This window comes from Erpetoichthys calabaricus, chromosome 14 (assembly GCF_900747795.2).
Source record: "Erpetoichthys calabaricus chromosome 14, fErpCal1.3, whole genome shotgun sequence".
NCBI lineage: Eukaryota > Metazoa > Chordata > Cladistia > Polypteriformes > Polypteridae > Erpetoichthys > Erpetoichthys calabaricus.
In genome coordinates, this window is record NC_041407.2 from 7,740,144 (window position 1) to 7,766,860 (window position 26,717).

Here is a 26,717-nt window from a genome sequence, read left to right on the forward strand (position 1 = left end):
ACACTAAGGCTATGTACACACTAGCATTTTCACATCATTTTAAGAAAATGTCTTTATCAACACTAACACGATCAAAAAGGCATATGGTGTAAATGTTAGGCTACACAGGCATTTATGCATTGGCGGAAATATCCTTGAAGGGATGTTAATGCTACCGGCTGTAAGATTTACTATAATCTGAAAACTGTGGTGACTGCTATATTATTCATCTTTTGCACACATATGCCACTCAGTTTTTATTTAAAAGCTGCCTTTTTTTAACAAAAGTCCTCTCTGTCCACACTAACACGACTGAGAACGCATATGATGTAGACAGTCACCTGCTCTGGGCATGTGCGCATCAGCACAAAAATCCTTGAAGGGATGGTAACGCCACTGGTCACAGGATTTACTGTAATCTGAAGACTGTACTAGAAAACCGGGAAAATGATTTCCCTTTTGCGTATGTATGTAGCATTCAGACTGTACAAAATGCTATTGAGATGCACAACACAACAAGCCCCATATCAACTTCTGTGTCCAGTGTGTTAGAATGTGGTTTTCTTCCACGAAGAGTGGCCAGTTGGAGAATGAGACATTGTACTGTAATGAGCAGGTTCAAGTCCGGGAGGGCACACACATAATAAGCACACACAAATCAGAGTGCAATTAGAGTCTGCGTTTTTTTTTTTTTTTTTTTCTTATTTTTCAACCTTTAAAAATTACAACACTGATGTGCTCTGTAAAGTTTCTTATGATGCAAAATATTGTGAAACGTATAGAAAGTAAAATTTGAGTGATTTACTATTTCGTGTCAGCAATGAATTTCAAAATATCAGTTCCTAACATCAATCTTGTATTTTTTTTTAGGTATAATTTTAATCCCAGGAAAGGCTTCACCAAAATCCGAACATTTCCTCATTTTTAACTTCCCATCTTCAGGGCTGGCTTATTACTGTTGGGTTTTTGAGGTGGCACGCTCCGGAGGACTGGTAAGCACCTTGTTCAAGGCCTTTAATTATGACTTTTAAATGTTTATGAAAGCTTTAGGAATCATTAAACATTGTCAGATATGTTTTTGTGAACATCTGTGTGATTTTATTTATTTATTTATTTTTTCTTGAAGAATGATACTTTCAGAAACAAAGTTCTATTTGAAAAGGCAGAAATTCTATTCTAATTGCATATCAACTGCTGCTTTTTTGTTTTCAGTTTGTAAATCACACAGTAACATTAATAGTGGGTTATTCACAGCCATTCCATTTTAGTGACATTATTTTTGTTATTCTTGCATCTTTTCACATATTCAGCTAGTACCAGTAAATGTTAGCAGTTGGTTGGTGGGTGCTTATAATTCTATTGGTGACCTGTAAATAAATAAGATGATGGCATATAGTTCAAGAGCAACAGAAAGACTTGAGTAGCAGCTTTATGTATTGAATGCAGGAGGACAGAAGAAAGCATACTGAGTTGCTGCCTTTTATTTAGGAGTCATGTATTTCTGTTTATGAAAAATAAAGATGTTCAGATTACGTTTGGGCAATATTTTGATAACAGACTGCCATGCAAACAATGAGAGATGTTTTAAGTGTTTAATTAGGAAGACACATGATCAACAAAAAGGAAAAAGTCAGCTGCTAATACCGTCATTTTAAGATTTATTCTGGCATATTAATATCATTACCATCATTATTACGCTTGTCAAAGATATGCAAAGCAGTATTCAAAAATCTTCTATAACAGGCACTTTATGAAGTAAGTGCAGTATGACCAGTGTAACAAAATAGGAAAGAATTCAAAACAGAGTACCACCTTGGTTTCCCTATTTATTGTGGGTGATTTTGAACCGTGGAAAAGAAAAAAGCACTTGCACTGCTATTAAATAAACAAAAAGAGCAGTAAGTTAACTTCTGATTTGAAGCTCTGCCATCGTTAGACGTGGGTACTTAATGAACGCCTACTTCCAGTAGCCTCTAGGTCTCTATAGTGGACTCTCGGAAAGGGCAAGACGAGTATGATACCATTCATGCTGTGGTCAACATCCTTCTGAATTGCGGGTGTAAAAGGAGAGGTTGTTAGCAACAGTGCTGCATCTCGACTTGGCGTGGTATTACTTACTTTGTTGGAGCCCTGAAGATGCCACCTAAGTGCTCTCAACTTATATGGCACCCAACAAGTCTCTCTTTGCACTTCAGGCAGTTCAGTCTACTCATATTATAGTGCTGTACTGTACTACTATTAATACTAAGAAATTAAACATCTAGAAAATACAGTTATCCATTGTCATAAACCATTTAGACAGTTCAGGGCTATGGATATCTAGGGATTATCTCAGCATCAATCAAACCCAAACAGGCACTAGTCCATCAGTGGACACACTTACTCATATGGGGCCAATTTCAAGTCACCAGCTAACATATTTCATTGAGATGTGGAAGGAAAACCTGAGTGTTGTGAGGACAACCACCCAAACGTAAGGGGAATGTGCAGCCTCCAGACAGACAACATCAATGTAGGTGTCCATAAGCTATATTGTAGCAGCACACAGTACCGTGGTACTGTCCTGCCCACATCTTTAAAATGAAAATGTGAATTAAATTGAAATATACAATTAAAAGTAAGAGTTATCCTCAAATCCTTGATAGTGTCCTCATTTGTGAAGGGAAGTCCTCTGCATGGACACACTTGAGGGGTTTTCTATGTGCTGTTTTGTAACAGGCTCATGGTCAACCACACATGTACACAACACTTAAACACAACAGGGCGAGTCAAAGTAGAACAAACACAGAAATGTCAAATCAATAAGAATGTCCTTCACATTGTCCCCCCAATACCAGCACACTTGTTTCTTCATCTTCGTCTCCTTCTGCATACCCTTTCTCCTTACCAGAGACCTGCTCCTCTCTTTTGCTTGACTCCTATCCTAATTTCAGTTTGTACCCACTTTGGCTGCAGTTCATTTTCTTCCTGATGATTCCAAACATGTATATCTGTGATGATTTGTTTTAGTTTTTTTAACAACTGAGGCCTTTGTGGGCTTAACCAGCAGGACCTCTACATTCTCAAGGGAAATTAACTCTGAAGATTTTCCAGGGACATTCAAAATGCAAAATCACTTTATTATATACTAATAATTGTCTCTATCTACCAGGGTTGGGAACAATCATGAATTGATTTGGGAATGCCCGTAAATTCCAGTTCACTTCCTGGAATGCAAACCGGAATTGGAATTGCAACCAGCTCAGGGGGAAGCAATTGGAAAGAAAGGAAACAATATTTAATTTGGAAAAAAATAAATAAAATTCCACTTCTGGAATAATTTCTCTTTATTAGTTTAATGTATCAAATATTATGAATCGCATAAAATATAAGCACATCCAATACATACCATCCTAATAGCGGGTGATGCTCCCTTGGGCTTTGGCCTTAGCAGTCAAGCATCAAAAAAGGTGGAGTTGTGGGCTGAAATGACACCCTTAAACTGAATCACAAAAGTACAGAACCGAAATTTTGGTGTACCTTCATTTCTTATTTTGTACATTTTTGGTTAGTTTTAATTCACATTTTTCATTGTTATTTTTTTTCTGCCAGTGAGATGGAATGTGGCACTACGCATTAATGAACTGGTTCCTTTTTAAAAGACCAAGAAACTCACCAAATTGAAATGTAAAACTGTGAAAATTGTCAAAAGGAAAATTGCTAAAAAGCAATAGTCAAAAGCCTTTCATTACTCAAAGCATCCACACTGAAGCTGTTTGAGGATTTAAAATCTGTAATCCTGGACACTGCTGTGAATGCGGCCTGAGTTTATAAAGCACAGTATCAGTGATGTGACGTTTCATGCCCTCAAGTGCCTAGCATTGGTGCACCCACTAAATGTTGGAGCCTACAAAAAAGTAAAAATGATGAGTCAGCAAAACTCAGAAAATGATGATAATAAAAACCTGCTCATGCTAACCTGTGGAAAACATTTTCAGTGTTGTTGGCAAGATACTTAGACCTCAAAGAGGCAATCTTAATGATTTGAAATTTTAGAATGTAATAATAATTCAGTACAATAAAAAGTAAAATTATATGGAAAAACATTATTATATTTGTAAAAAATGACTCATTATTGTGTTTTGTGGTTTGAGGCAACATATATCATTTTTGTAATTATTTAAAGAATTAAGCAGTATATGCAAAAATTGCAATAATAATTTCATATTCAGAATTGTATTTAATTTACCTTATTATTTTTCATATATCTTACTATGTGAGTGGTACATTAAAACTTTTACTGTTATTAGGGTACCAGCCGAGTACAACAGAAACAGAGCCGCAAGGCACAAACAAAATAGGTTCTCTCAACCATCTTTTTTTTAAATGTTTCTTGGATTTGGGGCTCCCACTGTTGGTGAGCTCAGGTCTGAATGAACAGCAGCCTTCAGCTGGAGCCCACATTTACAGTGTCTAGAGTGGAAGGGGCATGGCCAACTTAGGTGCTTGATGTTCTTGGGTGCACACACACACACACATACATATATATAAAATATACACACGCACACACAGGGTGAGTCAAAATTATGATAACACTAAAGATTTATTTTTCTCTCGACCACACCTTTCCAGGTTGATGGATTTGTCATGGTGGACCATTGCCATGGCCTCCACAGTCCCCCTGATTTGACACCCTGTGATTTCAGGTTGTGGGGTATGGTGAAGGAGTGCGTGTATAGCAGGAAAGTTATCAATGACCTGAAGGACAGAATACGGACTGTGGTATCATCTATTCCCTGCAAAATGTGTGTCCGGGCTTTAAATGGTACTGCTGCTCGTTGGTTTTTGTGTGTACATTCCTGTAAATCATCTTGCACATATGATGTTTTATGAATAAATTATTTCCGGCATTCAAATGTTAACATAATTTTGACTCACCCTATATACACTGTGTGTGTGTATATATATATATATATATATATATATATATATATATATATATATATATATATATATATATATATATATAATGTGTATATGTATATATAAATATAAAATTACACACTGCTTCCTGTAGTTTTTTAAAATTTCAGTTCATTTTCATTGGAATTGATGAGTTCATTCATGCACTGACCTCAACTCTGCTATCCAGGGATGAGAGTTTGATATAAAGTATCTGGATAGGATTGAAATATCTTGGCTGTTAAATAGTCAAATTACCTTGATGGACTGAATGGTCTCCTCATTTTTCAAACCTCTTATGATAGGTAGACAGTATGTTCCCCTTTCGTAACATCCATCTCGGACTCTTTTAATCCAGATATTAAATAAGAAATAGAACAGTGCAGGGTTGATTCCTTTGGTCCTCCAGTGGATAAAGCTGGTTTTCTACATAGATGGATAAATGAATGATTGCTTACTTTTTGTTAATTTTTTTTTTTTTTTGCTCCCCATTTATACTTTGTTTGTTGGGGGCATTGTCATGGATTGTGTATTTTACACATTTCTCCAGCCTCTCTTTGTGTCAGGTTCTTTTTAGGCAGGCCATATTTTACATTAATTCTATAAAATGCCCCACTTATGGATAAAAAAGTGGTTGCCTTCAATCCCTTATCTTAGCCTAGTGCTTTGAAATTGGACATGGCTATGGAATTGCTAATGAATGCAACTTATACAGCACACAAACTCCAATGTGATTTGTTATCATAAGAATGTTAAGTTCACTGGAGGGTGTTAGTATTATTTTACCGGTATATTCTACTGAATAATACAACTAACTAGTATTTTAGTTGCCATTACTCAGATTCAATATGTGTAATTTTCAAATTTATTGTAGATTGAAAGCTTGTTTTATTAAGCTCTGGGATATTTGTCACCAATGCAACAGAGCCACTAGTTTTTTGTCTTTTTTCAAATACAACAAGCATCAGAGCAAGAGAGCTTAGGGTATTGCATGGACACTATATACCCAAACAGTGCCATTGAATTTTGCATTACGCAGATAAAAATTAGATGATTCATTTATGAAGGCACCTGTGAGTTAGAGAAATATGTTTCTGTATGCCGTCCCCTTTGGAAAGCATGTGCAATGTGGCTTCAAACAAAACAAATCCTGTTTGGTTTCAACTAAGTGACATATTTTAGCAACTGGGATGCTCCAGTGTGTGCAGTTCTGTGTTTATGGTGGCAAACTCGAATTGTTAGTGAAAGGCAAAGAACTCAAGGTGGTGTGCATGAACATTCAACAGCATCAAAAATGATACATACTGTGTGTTTTAAATTATGTCATACATATTACTCCAGCCTCAACAGTGTAGCTGAGCGAGAAATTCAGCTTCATTTCAGTGTGTTAAAAGTAATTCTGACTGGTAGTGATTAATATTTTGTTCAATATTCACCTTGATTGATTTCTCCATGTTAGGCCATATTTCCACGTAACTTTTGAGGAATACAGAATAATTAACTCAGTTTGCAATACCTATCAGCCAAGGATTTGGTCAGTCATGGATTTAATGGCACCATTTTACAACAAAAATGAGCTTTCGTTATGTGTTTTATTTTCTCTCTCTCTGTATAGACCATGTTTAAAAAGCAAATAAAAATATTACAGTATGAACAGAAGCAAATTTACTTCTATAGATCATGTCAGAGCAGCAATAAAAACCTTTTTACCAAGCAAATTTCATATTTGCATATATTATGCCTTTTATACCAAGAGGTACTAGGTAAACAATTTAATTTTCTTCTGTAGTGTTATATATACCAAGCACTATCAAAAAAAACTTTAATCTTATATAAATTTTATTGCCAAGTCAAGGAATTTCTGATGCTGTTATGTCCATGCATGTAACAGGGTAACTGCAATTAAACAATATAGAATACACTATACATAACACCATTCTGTGCTGTAGCTGTGAAAAACATATTAAACAAAATAGTAAGAAGTTTAATAATTATTAATTACATTTATGTAACGCTTTTCTAACCTACTTGAAGCACTTTACCAAGCCAGCAGTGAGCCACTTCATCCGTCACCAATGTGTAGGATCCACCTGTTTGATGTAACTGTAGCCATTCTTGTGCCGGGGAGCTCACCACACATTAGCTATTATGGGGTGAAAGGGTGAGAGAGTTAGCCATTAAGAGACAGGCGATGATTAGGGGCCAGAATGGACAAGATCATGGTGGGAATTTGACATCAGGGTACACCCTTTATGAAAGATGCCGAGGGATCTTTTATGATCATAGAGAGGTAGGATCTCCGCTTTATGTTACATCCAAAAATATTAGTCCCAACACAAATATTTAAAACAATACAGTAAAGTAGAATTGCATTTTTGCATAGTAGTATATCAAGTAAGTCCTGATAAAATAAACATAATTTAGATTGGATGGAGGAGTTTAGAAATCCAGGAAAGACAGAGATCACCCAGAGACTGTTTCACCATGGTGACTACAGTAGGAAAGAAAGTGTTTATGGGTCTAATAGTTCTTGCCTTTAGTGACTGCTAATGTTTCCTCGATAGTCATAACTGAAAGTGATGGTTGCCTGGGTAAGAGTAGTATTTAATTATATTTTCAGCACATTTCCTGGCCTGTGATGTATTCAGAGCATCAGTGGGGTGCAGTTTTATGGACTACGGTCTTTTCTGCTGCCCGAATGACACACTGCAGTGTTTCTAGTGAGCTGATACAACTGCCATACCAGACAGTTGCAGAGAAAGTGAAGATGCTTTGTAACAGCTCTATAAAACCATACCTGCACTGATTGGGACAGGTAAAACTTCACAAGTTTAAGTTTCATTTTAAATCAAAATGTCAAATAAACAACAGCAAAGCTCAATTAACAAATTGCCTTTTACATTAAACCTTGCCAATACATCATTTCAGTTTTCACCTTTGTACAACCGGTGCCCGGTGAGAGATGTGACTTGCTCAGATTTGTACAAAGAGTTCGCTTCAGTGACTGACCCTTGGCACCCAAGGTTTTCAGCTACTGCGCTTCACTCATTAAAGGGATGGTGTTGCATGAGGTACATGTCAGCTGCACCCGTGTTTGTGAAACCTCTCGGTGTAAGCCAATAGTAAAGCTGTTAATGTCAGCTTGAGATGTGTTGATATTTCTTTGCTTACCGATACGCAGTGTACATTAATTAAAAGAAACCTGGGCAGCAGATGGGCATAAACAACCTTCTTGTTTTGTGAAGATGGTTAATAGGCACTGAACTAATGGATTCATTTATGAAGAGTACCATTTGGAATCCAAAGTAAGTTTTAAATGGCATAACTAGCTTATGTCATCAGTTTATCCATATGGTAATATTTGCTTTCCTCTTGCAAAAGCCATAACTCAGTGCCTCAGTGACATGTTTGTGAATTATATGAGATATACCCTACCTATCCTGTTCTTATTTCTAACTTCCCATGACTCAGACTCCCTATGATAAGATATTAGTAGCTGCTCACTTGTGCTCAATGACAGTTTTGCTGATTAGAGACATGTCTGAAATGTGGACATGTGTGGCCAGGTAAAGTGTGTGGAAAGGATCTTCATCACAGGATGGTATTGGGTAGAATCTTTACTGAACAAGTTGTTCAAAACTTAGAAAGCAGCCTGAAATTGGTGAAAAGGAACTATAGATTAATTTTTAATTTGGATGGAATTCTGAAGTACAATATGCCAGAAAATAAACAATAATAAGTAATGAATGCTGGGGTCATTGCTTTGTTTGAAAGGAAAAAGCAGAAAAGCATAGAGTGAGAGGCTAAGTGAGGCAGTGCTGTTTTTCTGATCCAGTTTGGCATGACTCATGGTGCTTGCAGCAGTACTGAAAAATCAAAGTTCCAGTGACAGGGCTGAAATTTATTGGATAAACAAACCTAGATGGCAATTAAACATACAAAAAGGAAATTTAGACACAGAGGATGGGGAATTGTTCTACTCTGTCTGTTGTAGTAAAAGAAAGGGGATGGGAAGCAGAAAGTAGGAATTCCAGCCAAGATGTCATTTAAAAAAGACAGGAGTGGGTGACTTGAAGAATGCAAAAATTGAAAAGACGCAAGTTACATGTTCATTGTCTTTGCATTGAGACGGACAAAACTAGCAAGTACACTGGCCAACACTGCTCAGACTGCTTGTTGGTTTGTAATGCATGCAGTAAATTACAGTGTGTTTCTTTATTTTTGGAAGAACCTTATCGCTATCTGGATAAAGGCACAGAAACTGCTCACATTTAAGCCCAGTAAGTAACTTGGCAGGGGGGTGGTCTTGAAACTACAGCTTCTCTCTCACTCTAACCACTTAATTGTGTAAAACGACTTGTAATGGACAATTGATAATACAAGATGCTGCTTGTCATAGGGACTAATGGAGTACTTCTTAAATTACTTTGGGACACACCAGGTTCCTTAATCTCTTCACAATTATCGCATGTCAGTTCAGTTCTTGTCTTGGTTGCCTTTTGCGTGGGGTTTTGATGTTCATGTTGGTTACCTTGACTTCCTAGCAGCCTCCAGAAATGTACTGTCACGTTGATTAGCAGTTTTGAGTATTGGTTCAAAGTGAATGTGTGTCTGATGAAATGATGAATGTGTACCAATATCAGCTTTCAGTTATATGTTAGACACACACATACAGCATGTACCAGACAGAAAAACTAACAAGAAATATATCTGAATTGGTACTACAGGTACTTGCATATTAGAGTCCTCCTGTCTTGGTCAAGCAGGTGATTTCTTGGGAGGTACTTTAGTGAAGTGTTGTTTAAAACTTTTCGAGTCTGCTTGTATTGAATCAAATGCTTTGATATTGTGTGCTGGATGAAGGAATGGGCAGACAGTTTGTTTCTGGAGTATGAGTCACCTGCGACAGTGGGAGTGTTTCTTCTGGAGTCACTTTTCAGAAATAACCTTCATTTAATGATTGATGACCTAAGCCATTTTAGCTACTCGCTTCAGAGCCTTGCACTCTGTCACAGCACAGTTGCCATGCTAAATTGTGGTGCAGCTAGTCTCTACTGTGCATCAGTTAGGTCAAGTTTATTGTTGTATGTGTATATAGTATAATAAAATTTATACTGGCTTGTCTTCTTAGAGTGATTGTCAAAAATGCCAAAACATATCCAAATCAAAAGCATTCTTAGCATGTAACATATACATATAGTTATTGAGCAAATTATTAGGAACACCTGGTTATCGATGCAGTTGTCTAATTGGGCATTTGTGTGAAAGCAGTGCAATGCAGAAAATCATGTAAGTACAGGCCAGGAGCTTCAGTTAATGTTCACATTAAAAACCAGAATTGGAGTGGTTTGGACCTTGACATGACTGTTGGTGCCAGACAGGCTGGTTATGAGTATTTCTGTAACTGCTGATCTCCTAGGATTTTCACACACAACACACTCTGGAGTTTACTTAGAATGGTGCCAGAAAGCATTTAGTGAGTGGCAGTTCAGCAGATGGAAACGCTTTGTGGATGAGAGAGGTCACACTCCATTCTAGAGGAAATGGAAACTGCATAAATTCTGGTGCATCACTTTTCTGACACTTTTTAAAAAGTTAACTTTTTTTGCACGGCATGATGGTGAAGTGTTTAGAATTTCTGTCTCCTAGTTCCAGTGTACTGGATTCATATTCTTACCCGGCAAATGTCTTGTGTGTGTAACTTTTTCCCTAGGTAAATCAATTATTCTTATACATCTCAAAGATGTGCTGTTAATTGGCACCACTAAATTTGCCAGGGATGATTGACTGGCATGCTGCCCCAGACTGATTCCTGACTTGTGTCTGATTGTGCACGAACCGGCTTTGGCTGCTTGGATTAAGTGAGTCAGAAAATTAATGAATGAAAAGAGTCATTTACTGTAAATGTAAAATTCTGTTGTAGAGAGAGACTGCATTTCTAGTGACTGGAAGTTCCTTGGCTGTTTTGGAGACACGTGGTTCATTATCTGTGTTCTTAATATATTATCCTGTTGTCAGTTTTGGATTGTATTGTGTGTCTGTCTTTCCAGCACACCATCTCCGGTTAGCTTGAGTCTTAATCTCTAACACCCCCAAGTCAGTACACAACTACAGGCCAGCACCTATATATACAGAGACATTTTGTGAGACCCTATGCTCTTTCTCAACCACTCAGGTCTCCTGATGAATGGCATCAAATCTCAATCCAGACTCTTCATGTGTAGCTCCTAGCTGGTGGATCAGGCTGCCCACCTCCATCCGATCTGCCAACTTCCTCAACGTGTTTAAGAAGTGTTTGAAGACTCTTTGTTTGGTGACATTTTGTCCAACTGTTAGGCTTTTGTAACAGAGGTATAGTAAGCCGCTTGTATTTTGTTCTGAGCTATTCACTTGCAGTGATCAGTTTTCTACACTTGTAACATTTGTTCCCAAACAGTCCCCTAGACCAGTGTTTCTCAGCCACTGTTCCGCGGCACGTAAGTGTGCCGTGTGAAATCATCAGGTGTGCCATGGAAGATTATCCAATTTCACCTGATTGGTACTCTAAGGCTGCCTGTTTGTTCTGCCTGTCACTAGAGGGCAGTAGAACTTCTTGCTCCAATTAAGTGGGTTGCCAACCGCCAACAAAACAGAAGAAGATGAAGAAGAAATACAAAAGTACATAGTCATGCTGTGAGTGAGACAACGCCGCAAGTAATAGCGATGGATAAATATTTGAAAAGAAAAAGTTGTCAATCTGACCTGGGTCCTGGAGAAAATTCTGACCCAGATGAAGGCCCTAGCATGAGTAATGGTTGGAAGAAAGCAAAAAAGGTGAACTGAAGACAATACAATGGAAGTTATCTTGCCTTTGGATTCACTTATACTGGGGAACCAACCGAGCCAATTCCGCTATGCCTGGTGTGCGGGGAAAAATTGTCAAACAGAGCCATGGTTCCAAGTAAACTTAAACGCCATCTCCAGACAAACCACCCATAACTTCAAAACAAGAACACGGACTATTTTGTTCAACTGCGTGAACAGACTCAGAAACAGGCAGCGTTAATGAGGAAAACCACCAAGACGAGTGAGAAAGCACTGAAAGCTAGCTACCAAGTTGCTGAACACATCACTAAATCAAAACGGCCACACACCGTAGCAGAGACAATACTGCCTGCCTGCAAAATTATCTTTAAAGAGATGATCGGCCCTGGCACTGTAAAAGAAATAGCCCAAGTCCCTCTCTCAAATAATACAATTTCCAGACGTATTAAGGACATTTCTGCTGACATTGAAAAGATAGTTTTGGAAAAGTTGCGCATTAGTGGCAAATTTGCATTGCAAATCAATGAATCTACAGATATCAGTGGACATGCACAACTTATGGCAAATGTGCGCTTTGTACATGGAGACATCATCAGAGAAAACTTTCTGTTTTGCAAGGAATTGCCAGAAAGAACAACGGGAGAGGAAACTTTTCGAGTTGTGTCAGAGTACCTTGAGCAAGGAGGACTGAAGTGGCAAAACTGCGTAAGTGTTTGTTTGCACCGATGGAGCAGCTGCCATGCTCAGACACACCAAAGGATTTGTAAACAGAGTGAAAGAGCAACATCCAGATGTCATTGTGATGCATTGTTTTCTGTACCGGGAAACACTCTTTGCCAAGACATTGCCAGCAGAGCTAGCTGCTGTTCTGGAAAATGTTATGCGCATGATAAACTTTGTGAAGACAAAACCTATAAAAAGTCGTATTTTCGCATCACTGTGTGAGGAAATGGGAGCGCAACATAAAGTGTTATTGTTCCACACGGAGGTGTGGTGGCTGTCCCATGACAAAGTTTTAGCCCGTGTGTATGAGCTGCGGGAGGAACTTAAAGTATTTTAGACAAATCAGAAGTATGATGGCAGATATACAGTATTTCAACATCTGAATGACCTGAACACAAGAATGCAAGGCCGAAATGAAAACCTGCTCACAAGCACAGATAAAATAAAGGGATTTTTTTCAAAGGTGCAGTTCTGGAAACATCATGTCGAAAGTGCCAACCTTAACATGTTCCCATACACCCAGAAATGGCATGGTGTCAACAGTGCAGCACTGTGTGAGACAATAGGCAAACATCTGCAAAGTCTTGAGCAGAAGTTGTCATGTTATTTCCCTTCACTTTCCACTGATTGCCTTGACTGGGTTAGGAACCCATACAGCTCAACTGCAGTTGGAAAGGACATGACTTTGCAGAAGCAGGAAGAAATAACTGAACTGAGACAAAATCATGGTCTAAAACTGACATTTGCTGATCTACCTTTGGACAGTTTTTGGCTGACTGCTGCCAAGGAGTTCTCCCATTCTGGCAAACAGCTATTTCAGTTCTGCTCCCTATCTATGCGAGGTGGGCTTTTCAAGCATGACTGCTATAAAGACAAAAAAAAAAGAGACTCAGAGCTGTTGAGGAAGATCTTCATGTGTGTCTTTCTTCAATTCCTGCAAGAATATCAGCATTGTGTTCAACCAAACAGGCCCAGGTTTCACACTGAGTAAGTAAATTGAGACTAGATTTTCATTATATTTCAATAAATATACTTTTTGTGACATTTTTGTTTGGTGGTGTGCCTTGTGATTTTTCTAATGTGAAATATGTGCTGTGGCTCAAAAAGGTTGGGAAACACCACCCTAGACTGATGTTTATTCAATTATGTTGACCTCTTTTGTAAGTCACTTTGGATAAAAGCATTTTCTGAGCAAATAAACATAAATGGAGACAAGCTGGAAAGGTGAGCATTGTATAGCAGAAAACAGACACAACAGCATCACTCTGAAGTGTCCCTCTTGAGTACAGAACCTCTAAGAGCTATGTGCCACTTTTATACTCTTTCCTTTCCTATGCAGGATGGACTAACGCTGTCATTTTTGTTTAAATACTGCTGCTGAGTGTTCCACTAATGGTGTGGTCAGTGTGTTGGCCTTGCTGGAGTGAAACAGCATGTCATGTTATCCCTCACTATGAATCTGATTGGGTCAATATGATGCTTTATTTCAGTTAAGTGAGTGGGGCTTTCATCTCGCCTTGTCTGCAGTCAGGTAGTTTGGATGAGTTATTTTCTTTGTCAAAGAAACTTTGTATCCCATTTAAGCAGGCCGGGTTAGCTAATTACGTGGTCTTTGTAAACACTGAATTAGAAAATTGCTTTGCTCCAGCTGTCACTTTGTTCTATTGAGTTGTTCAGGCATTAAACTCAGAATTTCACTCTTCTGTGTATGTTTGACAATAAATTTGAACTTGAATGAACTCACAATGTTACCTTGTCCCCTAGACGATGATGGCGACAGTATGTTTATTTACTTAACTTGGCCAATCAGGTGGCCACTTTAGTGTTGCAGAGTCTCAAGTCTTTATCCGGACAAATATAAAGACATATAGGGTTTGTTTTTGTTTTGAAGGGACATGCAAGGCGAGATTGTTTCAGCGAGAATCATGACTGGAATGGCATGGATCTCTTGTCTTTCTGATATAGAACACTGATGATGATAGGTACGATGTCTGCAACTCATCCAGAGCACTGCTGCTCACCAGTTGACAGGGTCTCACAAACATGACCACATCTTACCAGTACTGACCTTCCTCCAGAATTGACTTTAAAATTTTGTTCTTTGTTTTTAAATGTTTGAAAGGAATGGCACCCACTTACCTTTTTCACATTTACAAGCCAATGTCTGCACTGCAGTCTACTAGCCAGATGGTCTTGATGGGGCCGAGGTCGATGTTGAAGCAGAGAGAAGTCTGGCTTTTGTGGTGGCCGCTCCCTCCCTTTAGAATAGCTGACTTGAATATATTAGGTCTGCCCTGACATTAGTCACTTTTAGGTCCTCATTAAAGACTTACTTCTTTTTGCTGGTATTTATTTTTGCATATGTTGGTTCACGTACAGTATACTCATGATTAGCAGTGTGTATGTGTGTGTGAGTATTTTGAGTATTTCTTTTGTGTGCGATTTGTCATGAATGTGGTTTTGTTACATGTGTGTATATATTATAATTCTCTTTTAGCTTATCTTGTACAGTAATTTGGTTCAATTTAGGCTGTTTTACGTGTGCTTTATAAATAGTTTAATTTGACATGACTTGACTAGAAGACTTAAAACAGCAGGGCCAAACGAATTGTAGTGGATGAGGAAGCAATATTAGAAGACATTCGGTATAAATTAGCAGGTTTGCATGTTATTACACAAAAAAAGAGATAAAACATCTTATTTAATGATAAAAATATTAATTTTCTTTGTTGCCAAGAAATTAAAAATGTTATTTTCATTATTGTGTATTGTGTGCAGAAGCTATCAGTCATTCTGCTTGTTGTGAAGTCCTCCTCATGTCTCCTCCCTCATTTAACTTCACATAATACATCCTTTCAACACACAGTTGTTTCTCCCCTGCCTTCTTACCTACCACTGTAACATTCTTTGGTTCTAGTAAGTGGTGTTCCTTCTAGGCTGCTGATCTTTGTCAGGCTCCTGTTTTCCTGCTGTCAACTAATTTTTTTTTTTCTTGATACTTTTGTAATTTTATAATTTATCTTCAACAATGTAAATATGTTATAAACTGTGTTTCATGATGAGTATAGTTACTATACAAACTGCATTCTAATAATATAAAATGCCTTTATCATTCTTCTTTATTTAAATGCACAGTTTATTCCAATTGCAAAAAATCTCATATATGTAATCATTGGTATTCATTAAATAAATTTACACACACAGCCATCCATATGGTATATGGAAACAGCAAGTTCTTTAGCGTGAAAGTGTGCGTCGAGGTTCAGTCCTAAGCCCTTTACTGTTTGCCATAAAACCATTACCATTGGAACTTCTATTTGCAGATGTTTTAGGTTTAATTGCCAACAGTGCTGCAGAATTAAAATAACAAAAAACCTTAAATAGAAAAACAGATTGGGTGAGAAGGGATTAAACTTAGTCCTGGACAGAACTATGGTGATGATGGCAGGTGCCAAACTGGGATCTGTAAAACAATCTGTAAAGTGGCCACGCAGTATATGTAGAAGGGCCATAGGTTCAAACTCTCAAGTGCACAGAATGGGAAAAATGGGTCCCCTTAAAGTGCAGTGGCATAAAGTTCATTCATGTGCAGAAGGTGCAGTGGTGGAACCCCATAAACTGTCAGCAATACAGTAGACTTTGTGTTTGAACGTGATACAGAATGAGAATGGGTCGATAGGTGTTGTTGTCTTGGTGATGTGCTAGGTTCTAATGATGGGCCGAATTTAGCAGTGATCACCAGATGGAGGGGAGCTGGAGAAAGTTTAGAGAAGTGCTAAAGTTCAAGGCGACTTCACTAAAAACCTGTATGATGTACGGTACTGAGAGCTGGGGAACATGTGAAGGGAGATGTGTATGATCAAATGGATGTGTGATCACTGAAAGAGAGGTTGAAAAAGTGTAGATCTACTTAGCAGAGCGAATGTTGAACATACAGGTATCATCTTGCCAAGGTGCCACCTTGGGTGGTATGGGTATGTGATGACAAAGGATCATATTATGTGGGTGATGCAACTCGCCAATCCAATATTTCATTGGCCTACCTCTAAGCCTCTTACCTGTTGGTAATTGGTAAGAGGCTTAGAGGTAGGCCAATGAAATGTTGGATTGGTGTGTTGAGAAAAGATATGAAGAAAATACACATAACAGATGCTGATAGACAAATCAGACATTGATGGAGAAGAGGAATTTGGGGTTAAATGGCCTACCTGGGTTATCATGGAGTCTAACTGTAAAACTGAACTGATGGTGATGACTGATGAGACAGAATTACACACGACGAAACAGACTAGTGTGTGTGTTGAAACAATTTCAAGTGTAATTTAATTTAAGTGGAGTATGTATTGTATTTCCCTCAAGTCCAGAGTACTTTTAATGCTCAGAGTGTGCTTGTTGTTCCCATCAGAATGTGCCGTTGTTTGGATTGTACTGGCAGAAAAAGATGCAACTAGGAAAAAAAATCAAACCATCATCATCATTTGTTTAATGGCCATTGTCTGGATTTAAACAAATACATTACTGCTAAAAGAGGCCACAATGATAAATAGTGCAGGCCAGATGTAAAGGCTAAAGACAAAATGATACGCTATCTGGTACAGAAGTGGCATTCTGTGTTTATAGTAGTGACAGTTGGAAAGATAGCACTTAAGGGTACTTAAATTATTTTGTTTCAAAAACAGTTGTGAGAGAGTCTTCTCCTTTGCAGAATATGTCTTGAGTGAACTAACAACAACAACATTTATTTATATAGCACATTTTCAAACAAAAAAGTAGCTCAAAGTGCTTTACATAATGAAGAAAAGAAAAATAAAAGACAAAATAAGAAATTAAAATAAGACATTAGTTAACATAGAATAAGAGTACGGTCCGATGGCCAGGGAGGACAGAATAAACAAAAAAAAAAACTGCAGACGGCTGGAGAAAAAAGTAAAATCTGCAGGGGTTCCAGGCCATGAGACCACCCAGTCCCCTCTGGGCTTTCTACCTAACAAAAATGAAATAGTCCTCTTTGTATTTAAGGTTCTCACGGAAGGACTTGATGATGATGGCTTTTAATCTATCAATGTTGGAACATCACAGTGCTTTGAGTAGATGGTGGTGGTGCAAGCCGCCACCACAAAGAAACCGGAAAAAGAAACAGAAGAGAGAGTAGGGGTTAGTATGGATTTTAGAGCCACCATGAATAGTTATTATAATGAATTGGATATACAGAGTATCCGGATTAAATTAAAGTGAAGTTATGAGAAAGCCATGTTAAAATAATGTGTTTTCAGCAGTTTTTTAAAAATGCTCCACTGTATTAGCCTGGCGAATTCCTCTTGGCAGGCAATTCCAGATCTTAGGTGCATAACAGCAGAAGGCCGCCTCACCACTTCTTTTAAGTTTTGCTCTTGGAATTGTAAGGAGACCCTCATTTGAGGATCTAAGGTTATGATTTGGAATATAAGATGTCAGACATTCCGATATATAAATGATTATTTAAGGGGCTTTATAAACCATAAGCAGAATTTTAAAGTCAATCCTGAAAGACACAGGTAACCAGTGTAGTGACATCAAAACTGGTGAAATGTGCTCGGATTTTCTTTTCCTGGTTAGGATTGTAACAGCTGCATTCTGCACTAGTTGCAAACGATTTGTCTTTTTTGGGTAGTCCTGAGAGGAGTGCGTTACAGTAATCTAGTGAACTGAAAACAAACGCGTGAACTAATTTCTCAGCATCTTTCAATGATATAAGAGGTCTAACTTTTGCTATGTTTCTTAAGTAAAAAAAATGCTGTCCTAGTGGTCTGATGAATATACGATTTAAAATTCAGATTACAGTCAACAGTTACCCCCTAAGCTTTTTACCTCCGTCTTGACCTTTAATCCTAATGCATCCAGTTTGTTTCTAATAGCCTCATTGTATCCATTATTGCCAATCACTAAAATTTCAGTTTTCTCTTTATTTAGCTTTAGAAAATTACTATTCATCCATTCAGAAATACAAGTAAGCCTTGTGGATCAGAAATACTTCTTTGAACGTTTGTCAGACAACAGCTCACTTTACTATACCTGTATAAGTATTCACAAATCACATGATGTTTAAGGCTAACTGCACTTTTAATGGAAAATGCATGTTGTTTGACATTCTGCTCCTTGTCTGACCGCATGTTGATGTAACATTGTACCTTATCCAAGTCCACGCAGTTAGCCAGGTTACTTGCTACTAGATTATTATGAAGATGTGTAATATATGCTGTCTGTCCTTCCAGGCTCGTCCTGGCTGATTCTAGCTTTGAGATGTGGTACGAATAGAGGAAAATGCATCACTGCCATATTCCTCTACTAGACGTGCTATCCTTTGTGATGGTGACCATGTCAGAAATGACAAACGTTAACTCTATAATTTAGACTTGTGTACTGCTGTCATTTTCCAAGCACCATCTAATTTCATAGCTAAGCACTCAAGAGAATTAAGTGAACTGATTGCAGGTCAGACAATAGATATCACCCTTATTTCTTTGTCATTTGGGCAAATGGAATTGTTTTGAATTTACATGTGTGTCATGTGTTGAACTGTCCAAAGGTGCTTTTTTTAGCTTCCTGTTCACTGTATCTTTAATGTCTCTGTACATTACACTGTATTCTGTCAATCCTGAACTCAGTGCAGTATCTTCAGAAGTGGGAGACTGTGCTATCTGTAACTGCTTCATTGCAACTTTAGCTAGAATGTTGTATTTGATCTTTCACTTTAATTCACAGTTCCTATCATCTTTGTAAAATTTTACAGGTTCCTATAAATAATTTTCTTGGCACAAAGTTTTATACTTTTTTATTTCGTAGAAACATAGAAATAGACACCATAATCGATTTTTGATTTCCAGACAATTCTATGGCATTAGTAAAAATGTGAGGAATATGGTATTCAAATAAAATGTTAGTAAAACAGTTGTAGAGTACTTTCACTACACATCAATACAGAACTTTTCACTTTATTCACTTTTTAGTTAGAAATTAATTAATAAGTAAAAATTAATAGTCATTGTTTAAAAAAAAATAATAAAAATACATTATTCATTACAGTGTTGTTCACTGAAAATGAAGCGATCTTATGTTTCTGATTTAGAAAAAACATACTGTAGAAGAATTTGCCCTTGCTGCTTAGTAGACAATGGACTTGTGAGCTTAAGAGCCTAATGTTTTGATTTTAAGTGTCAGCTTGGTAGCTTGCATCTTCTTGAACATTTTATCACAATTGTGGCTTGTAAATATGACATTTGTATAATGGAAAATATTCAGCACAAGTTTTATTAGTTAATAAAAATTCTGTTTCTGGGGATTTTATATATTTTAGAATTTTTTTTATTGCCACTGAACTACAAATGTACAGAGTTTCAATTTGTAAATTAAATAACAGTCAACGTGGTCTGTAGTTTATATGTAAAATACCATTTTAATATAGAATATAAGGTTTTATATGTCTGGTCATGCAGGAGTTTAGTGTTCTTTCTTCTTCTTCAGTAGCTATTCCCATTTTTATATGGGATCGCTGTTTGTTTTCACTAGACCAGGGGTAGGCAACGTCGGTCCTGGAGTGCCACAGTATGTGCAGGTTTTTGTTCCAACCCAGTTCCTTAACGAGAACTCAATTATTGCTGATGAAGCACATATTGCTTAAGTGACATTCTGATGCTTCATTTTAGTGGTCTCGCTTGTTAAGGTTCTCCAACCTTAATTGCTTATTTCAATCTTAAACTGCTGCATTCAGTGTTTTAATTGCTCCTTATTAGCAATAAGATGTAAAAGACAAAGCAGCCAGCAGTTCTCCAGCTAGCTTTTTTCCAATTACATCTGTGTGTGTTCATCATGCACTGTTTGATTTAATAAAACACTTAATAGAAAAATGTGACAGACTGAAAATGATCTGTTTTAGGCTTCATATCATTTGGATGATATCTTTGGAAAGGAAAAAAATCTACGATATAAGAGCCTTACATTGCACAGACTAACAAGCCATAAAATTAAATAAGGTCTGAGATTGGCAATGATTGGTTTCTAATTAAGCAATTGGGTTGGAATGAAAACCTGTAGCCACTGCGGCTCACCAGGACCGACGTTGCCTACCCCTGCACTAGACATCTCCAGTAGAGATTTCGCTGTGAATTTTATGGCAGGATGCATTTCCGGATAACAGCCCTCCCTATTTATCCACGCTGTGTTAATTTTATAAAAAAAAAAAAAAGTAAAAGTTTATAAGGATAAAGAATCATCCAATTCTAGTAACCTGAAATTGTTGAAAGGTATTGACTCTAAAGTACCTGATCAGATCATCCCTACCCAATTTGATATTAAAGTAACAACATGCTGCAGCACCCCGTGCCCACAGAGATACCATTTGAGCTGGCACATGCATCTTTTCCAGATTTCTAAAGTGTCTATCCATTGAAATTTGTATACATCCTATAACAATGTAATTACAGTCTTTGGCGTCTATGCACAACATGCCACTTGCAACTTTATTTAGAGGAGCCCTTGTGCACCAAGATGATACCAGTGATGTGCGATCACTTTGAGAAAAGTTCGTATCATGAAAGGAAGAGCATAAGATAGCTCACTGATGGACTTCAAAACTGACTTAGTAGAAGTGAAAAGACCACTCAAGGCCGTTAGCAATATCTGAGTTGACAGTTCACTTTCAGTTCACTATAATAGTAATGTGAATGGTACTGTGCCATTATTGGGGGGGGGGGGTGTTGGGTGTGGAATTCATATAGATTGTGTTTATTTTCTTTGAATTCAGATACAGTTACTTAGCAGTTAATATGCAATTAAATGGTAATTAAGAATTTATAATTAAATGTGTTTACAAGTACTTCAGCAAATTTTACCAAAGTCTTTTAAATTTCTCACCCCTTGTTAAAAAGAATTAAAGAATTTCTCCTTTTATAAAGAAAAAAAATGATACAGAGTCATACTGGAAGCATCCAAGTAAATGCCTCTGGGATCTTTGTGTCTTTTTTTTTTCCTATTTCTTGCACAGTATTATATTTATGATTGCTGGAAGCTCCCCCAGCTTTCATTCAGCCACCCACCCCCAACCACCTCCTTTGCATTGTGTTAGCCCCTTGCCTTCTGGTGCTTTTTCAGATAAGTTATTTATGAGAATGATCTTAAAAGGGCCCACACAATGGGAAACATGCATGTTCTTGAAAAAACATGGCTTTAAGGAAGGGGCTTGCTATGCTTTTTCTTTCTCTTTTTTTTTTTTTTTTTTGTTTATCTACCATCAAACATTAACAAGGGCAAAGCCTCTGTGTTTAGCAAATTATTACTTTGGATAATTGCAGTTGTCATTCAAAGAAGTAAAATTAAAAATAAAATAGCATTTATCTTTAGAAACGGCAAAGAGAAGTACAGTAACTGGACAAAGGGGGGGACCTTTCAGGTAGGAGGCATTAGGGGAGGATGATATGCCAATTTAATTCACAGGAAAAAGAAATGCCATTTTTCATTTCAGTTGAAAAAAATAGTCTTTAAAGTGTCTGCTTAAGGAAAGTGGCCAACACATTTAGAAAATGATTAAAAAAAAAAAGATACGGTTGGTCACAATTAGATGAGATAATCTTAAGAAACTGCTACTCTACACTAGAGTTTACAAGATAGTGTTAAAAAAGGACCAGTGCTCAGTCATAGAGAGTGTTAAAGGAGACCCTGTGCCTGCAGATGCACACACTAAACCGCAAGCATCCATCCATACCTTTTTTTGCACATGTCCACAAGTACACCAGAAAATCCATATACTGTACACACTCACAAATGCACACAACTGTACATTGACTGCTGTCCATTAGACCGCCAGTGCAGTCATGCATGCACATATACCCCAACGCGTACATGCACAAATGCACTTTCATATACTTCTTCATGCACAATCCACACTTCATTCTTTTATTCCCTATAGCCATTTGCACCAACCTGTCAGCATATTCTCTTAGCCTTTAACCATAAAGCCTTGCTTCTGATTGGTGGCAGCACTCAGAGACCCTTTCCCACTTAGCGTCAAGCAGCAAGCTGCAGTGAAATTTCCACTGTGTGCTGTCTGTCCAGAGGTATAGAGCTCTCATTGGTGAGCTCATGAGTCGCTCCCAGTGCTGTGCTTCTGCTTGCTGCAGTTTGCATGTATAGACTCTCAACAACTCGGAGGTTGTTTTTTTTTTTTTAATTTATTTTATACAGTGCTCCACTACATTCCAGATCTGAAACAGATCCTTTTTTTCTGTTTCTGATCCATCTGCACTACAACAGCAACAAAAAGAAAAGGGAAGTGTTTCCTTCTCTGTTTCAGAATTTCCTTTTCTTTCTCCATTTCTCCTTCCTGGAAAACCCTCTGTTCACAATTTGGCCCCTGAGCCCCGAATGCATTGAACAGCCGCAAACTGCCGAATGTTCCTGCTACAGTTGAGTCTCTTCTACTGTACTGAGTGATTTAAGATTCGCCAATAAGAGACGAGAGAGAGAGAGCGAGCAAGAGAGAGCAAGAGAGTGAAGGAGAGAGAGAGAGAGGGAAAGGGAGATCAGGAAAAGAGGAAAAATAAATAAAAGAAGGAAAAGAGGAGCTCAAGGTGCGTTAACACTGACTTCAACTGTAGCTTTTCCTCTGTGGCTTTTAAAGAGGGAGAAAGGAAAGTGGAGAAAGGGGGGATAAACTGTGACGTAAGACTACAAGTGACAGAAAGAATATAGAAGGGAAAAGGAAGGAATATTCTACTGCTTAATTAAAGGACATTATTCCTTCTGAATCTTCTGCTTCCGGACAGAGCCGTCTTCCCGAGTATCCCAACAGTGTGGTGACAGCCAGACCAGCCCTGGTTCCGAAATGATGATGTATTTTTGGGTATGTACACTGAACCCTCCTTTATTTCTTCTCCCTTAATACCGCACACTCTGTGACTGACTCTGAACTCATTTTCACAGCTAAAGTTTAATTGTTTAGCTCATAAGAATTTGATGCACTCTTCCAGTCCACATGTGCTCTGCTACTTCTGATGTTTTTGTTAATTGTTTATTCTCCTTCCTTTAGTTTTAAGTGCAATTTTAATTTTATCCATGACCGATTGGTTTGAGAAACCCAAACCCCAATCCACAACCCCCCTTCCTTTGCTTCCAAATGGCAAAAACCAGGCACAGGGTCACACTGTTAATGTTCCTGACCACAAGTGCTCATGATTCAAAGAGAAACCATTCAAGATGGTATGCTTGCTTAGTGGAGAACTTCATTATAGCTCTTACATGAAAGATCCTTTTGGGTCCGAAGTTTTCAAGTTTAAATCCAGAAAGTACATGCACATGTTTTATACTTATACCCCTTAATCACCAGTCATGAATGTCATTCGGTTTTGTGATTCATTGGGTTGGTTTTCAAAACTTAAGATATCAATTTTCATTCAGAGGCCTGGTATCTTTGTCATGACAGAGCTGGACTTGCTTATACATGCAGGTTTACATATCATGCATGTTGCCTTACTCCTAAGACCTTGCTGATAGTGCAAATTCTAAATTGTACTTCATTGAATAATGAAGTCCTAGGCAGTGATGCTGTTCAAGATAAGAATGAACTGATAAGAGATTGCTGTTTGCCCATAAGTCATTCCAACTGTGTTATATAGATTTGTCATGCAATGTAAAGTTTGTACTTCTGGATTAAAACTTACAGCTGTCTAATTTGGTCAATTTGGTTAATGAGCTTTCACATTGTTGCTCGTAGGAAGTTCACCCACAGTACTGCTTGTCTTCTCTTTGCAAATATTACAAATCCTATCACAATCTTTGTTTTTGCCCTCTTGTGCTAATCTTGTAGTTTTTTTTTTCACCATGATTGTCAATGGCTCATCACATAGCGTTTTTAGCACCTCCCATGTAATGCTAAAAGCTCCTCCGCAATTTTGCCTCTTCATGGCATCACTTGTAGTTCACCTCACGCTACCTACCACAATGCCAATTACAGCTTCTTTCACAACAATGCTTATTGACCCACTAGGAGTATATCACCTCTAGCAATATACTACGTTCTGCCTTACGTTATATTTTTAGGCTCATGCGGTAATTAGTGTCCTGGGCACAGTGAAATTTGTACTTGCATGTGCCAATCTGGCACTTGATACAGCTGTGCTTTCTGCTACTCTTAAAGCATTAACTGCAGTATCCTCCATTGTCATTGCTTCCTTCTTGTTTTATAATGTTGATTATTGAGTCTCCTATATGCTGTCTCATTGCTCTGTTAACAGTAGCACTCATAGCTCCTCTCGTATTATTACTAGTAGCATTACACATTAAATATTGGTTAGATATTTTAATGTAATATTATTGGCAATGCATCCCATGGATTTTTCTTGCACCTGTTCCCACACTGGTCATTTCTTCTGTCAACATATCAGGCAGATCCTCACACGGTCTCTAATGTGCACCCCATACTCTTGCATCAATTTTTTTCTCCCAGTTTCTTTCTGTTCCACTCTTTCTGATCTTTTTTTTTTTTTTTTTTTTTTTTTACACTTATTTCTTCTTTTGTGAAAATTCAGAATGAGTACCTAAACAGGTTAGGGTTTTATTGAAGTATTCGTTCAAAGGGTCTTCTATCCATAGTTTTCTTTTTTGATTGTGAATTGGTGGATACCAAATACTGATGAAAATTAAACAATATGAAGTAGAGCTTAAAACAACAGCTTAAAGGAGTGTGAGAAAAAGAAGTAACTTTGATTTCACATGTTTGAATCTGGATATGTACAACGCTGGCTCAGTCCTCTCCAGAACACAAGGCATGCAAGCAGAAGTGTTTTTAGTACTACTGCCAACTAATTTGTATCATTTTTCTTCAATGAAATGAGAATCCACTTGATACGAAATAAATTTATGGCTTTCAGATATAAAGCTAACAGCCAGTAATTGAAGAGGCTTGTAGTGTGAAGGATAAGCTTATTTATCTTTATGAAGGATAAAGCAGAATAAACCTGAACAAATTGAGGACTAGACTCTACCAGGACTGGCAGAATAAGAGTATGATATTGTGTTTGTCTCTCCAGTCACTATGACATCCTGCTTTGAAATGTTGAAAAATAATTTGTTTTTGAATTCTTTGGGACAGATCACTTAGTTTGAATTGGGGGGCAAAAAAAACCAAAACATGTACATATACATATAGTGCAGTCCAACTGAATTGCAGTGAATGGCTTATAGAGCTAATAAGAGCCAGAGGTGGCACAGGACAATGGAAACTTGCCAGCCTGAAGCCATAAGGCTGCTGCAAGAGCTCTTTGAAATCACCACATCTGAGCCCTGCTCCTGAACTTTGTATAGTCTGACACGTTTGTTTGAATAGTTTGTGTCCGTCTGCAGGCTCCTTAAGTACAATGTACAGTACTTCAGTGTCAAGTGGATTCTTAGGTGTTTCATAGCATAAAGTCATGGAAAAAGTAAGTAAACCCCATGAAATACTTTCTTTTTTTAACATATGTGGATGTATCAAGATTTGATCTTCATTTAAACAACATCTTAAATAAAGGTGATATAACTTGTTGAAAAAAAAAAAAGAAAAATCAACTTTACAATAATTTATTCAATGAAAAATGAACAGATACAGTATGCCAGGGTTTTCCCCTCTCCTCCTTGCAGAATTCTGATAGCTGTCCAGTGTTCAAGGGTTGTCTTGCTTGCACAGCCTGTTTCAAATCCACTCATAGTATTTTGATATTATTCAGATCCAATGTTTGACTTGGCCATTCCACAACCCTCTGCTTCTGACTATTCAGCCATTTTTTTGTGGATTCACTAGTACTTTAGCCTCATTGTCATATTTCAAGGTCCACTTTCAGTTGAGCTTTAATCTTTTGACAGATGGTCTTCCATCACCTTGAACACCTTTTGGTTCAATGAAGAATTCCTAGTGGATTCTATGATGTTGAGTTCAAGGCAGTCCCAAAACCAGGACATTTCAACCAACCATGTTTTATAGTTGGTATCAGGCTGTTCTGGTCAAATTCTATCTTTGGTTTTCAACAAACATGTATTCTAATATTGTGACTAAATAACTCTTTGCCTTGTCTTTCCAGAGCATCACATTGTTCCAGAAGTCCTGGTCTTTGCCTAGATGTTTATGTAGTCTTGTCCTGGTGTTTTCTTTCTGGACAGCAAAGGCACACCACCTATATAGATCTCATTTGTTCACCCTTTTTCTAATGGTAAACTGATGAACTTTGACATCAACAGTGGCGAGAGCTATAGTACCCTTTAGGTCC

The 26,717-nt window shown here is 37.6% G+C and overlaps 1 protein-coding gene across 5 annotated transcripts in view; it reads left to right on the forward strand.

Annotated features, from left to right (window-relative positions):
* The window catches only part of rbfox3a (RNA binding fox-1 homolog 3a), a 1,290,878-nt gene that overhangs the window by 805,014 nt on the left and 459,147 nt on the right, over positions 1–26,717 (forward strand). For 4 of the 5 annotated variants that reach the window (XM_051936516.1, XM_051936518.1, XM_051936517.1 and 1 more), the window contains 2 exons: positions 850–971; positions 23,244–23,320. In XM_051936516.1, coding sequence (XP_051792476.1) covers positions 23,303–23,320 — 18 coding nt within the window. In that variant the 5' untranslated portion in view covers positions 850–971; positions 23,244–23,302. The remainder of the gene's footprint in view (positions 1–849; positions 972–23,243; positions 23,321–26,717) is intronic. The other variant, XM_051936520.1, reaches the window with a different exon arrangement.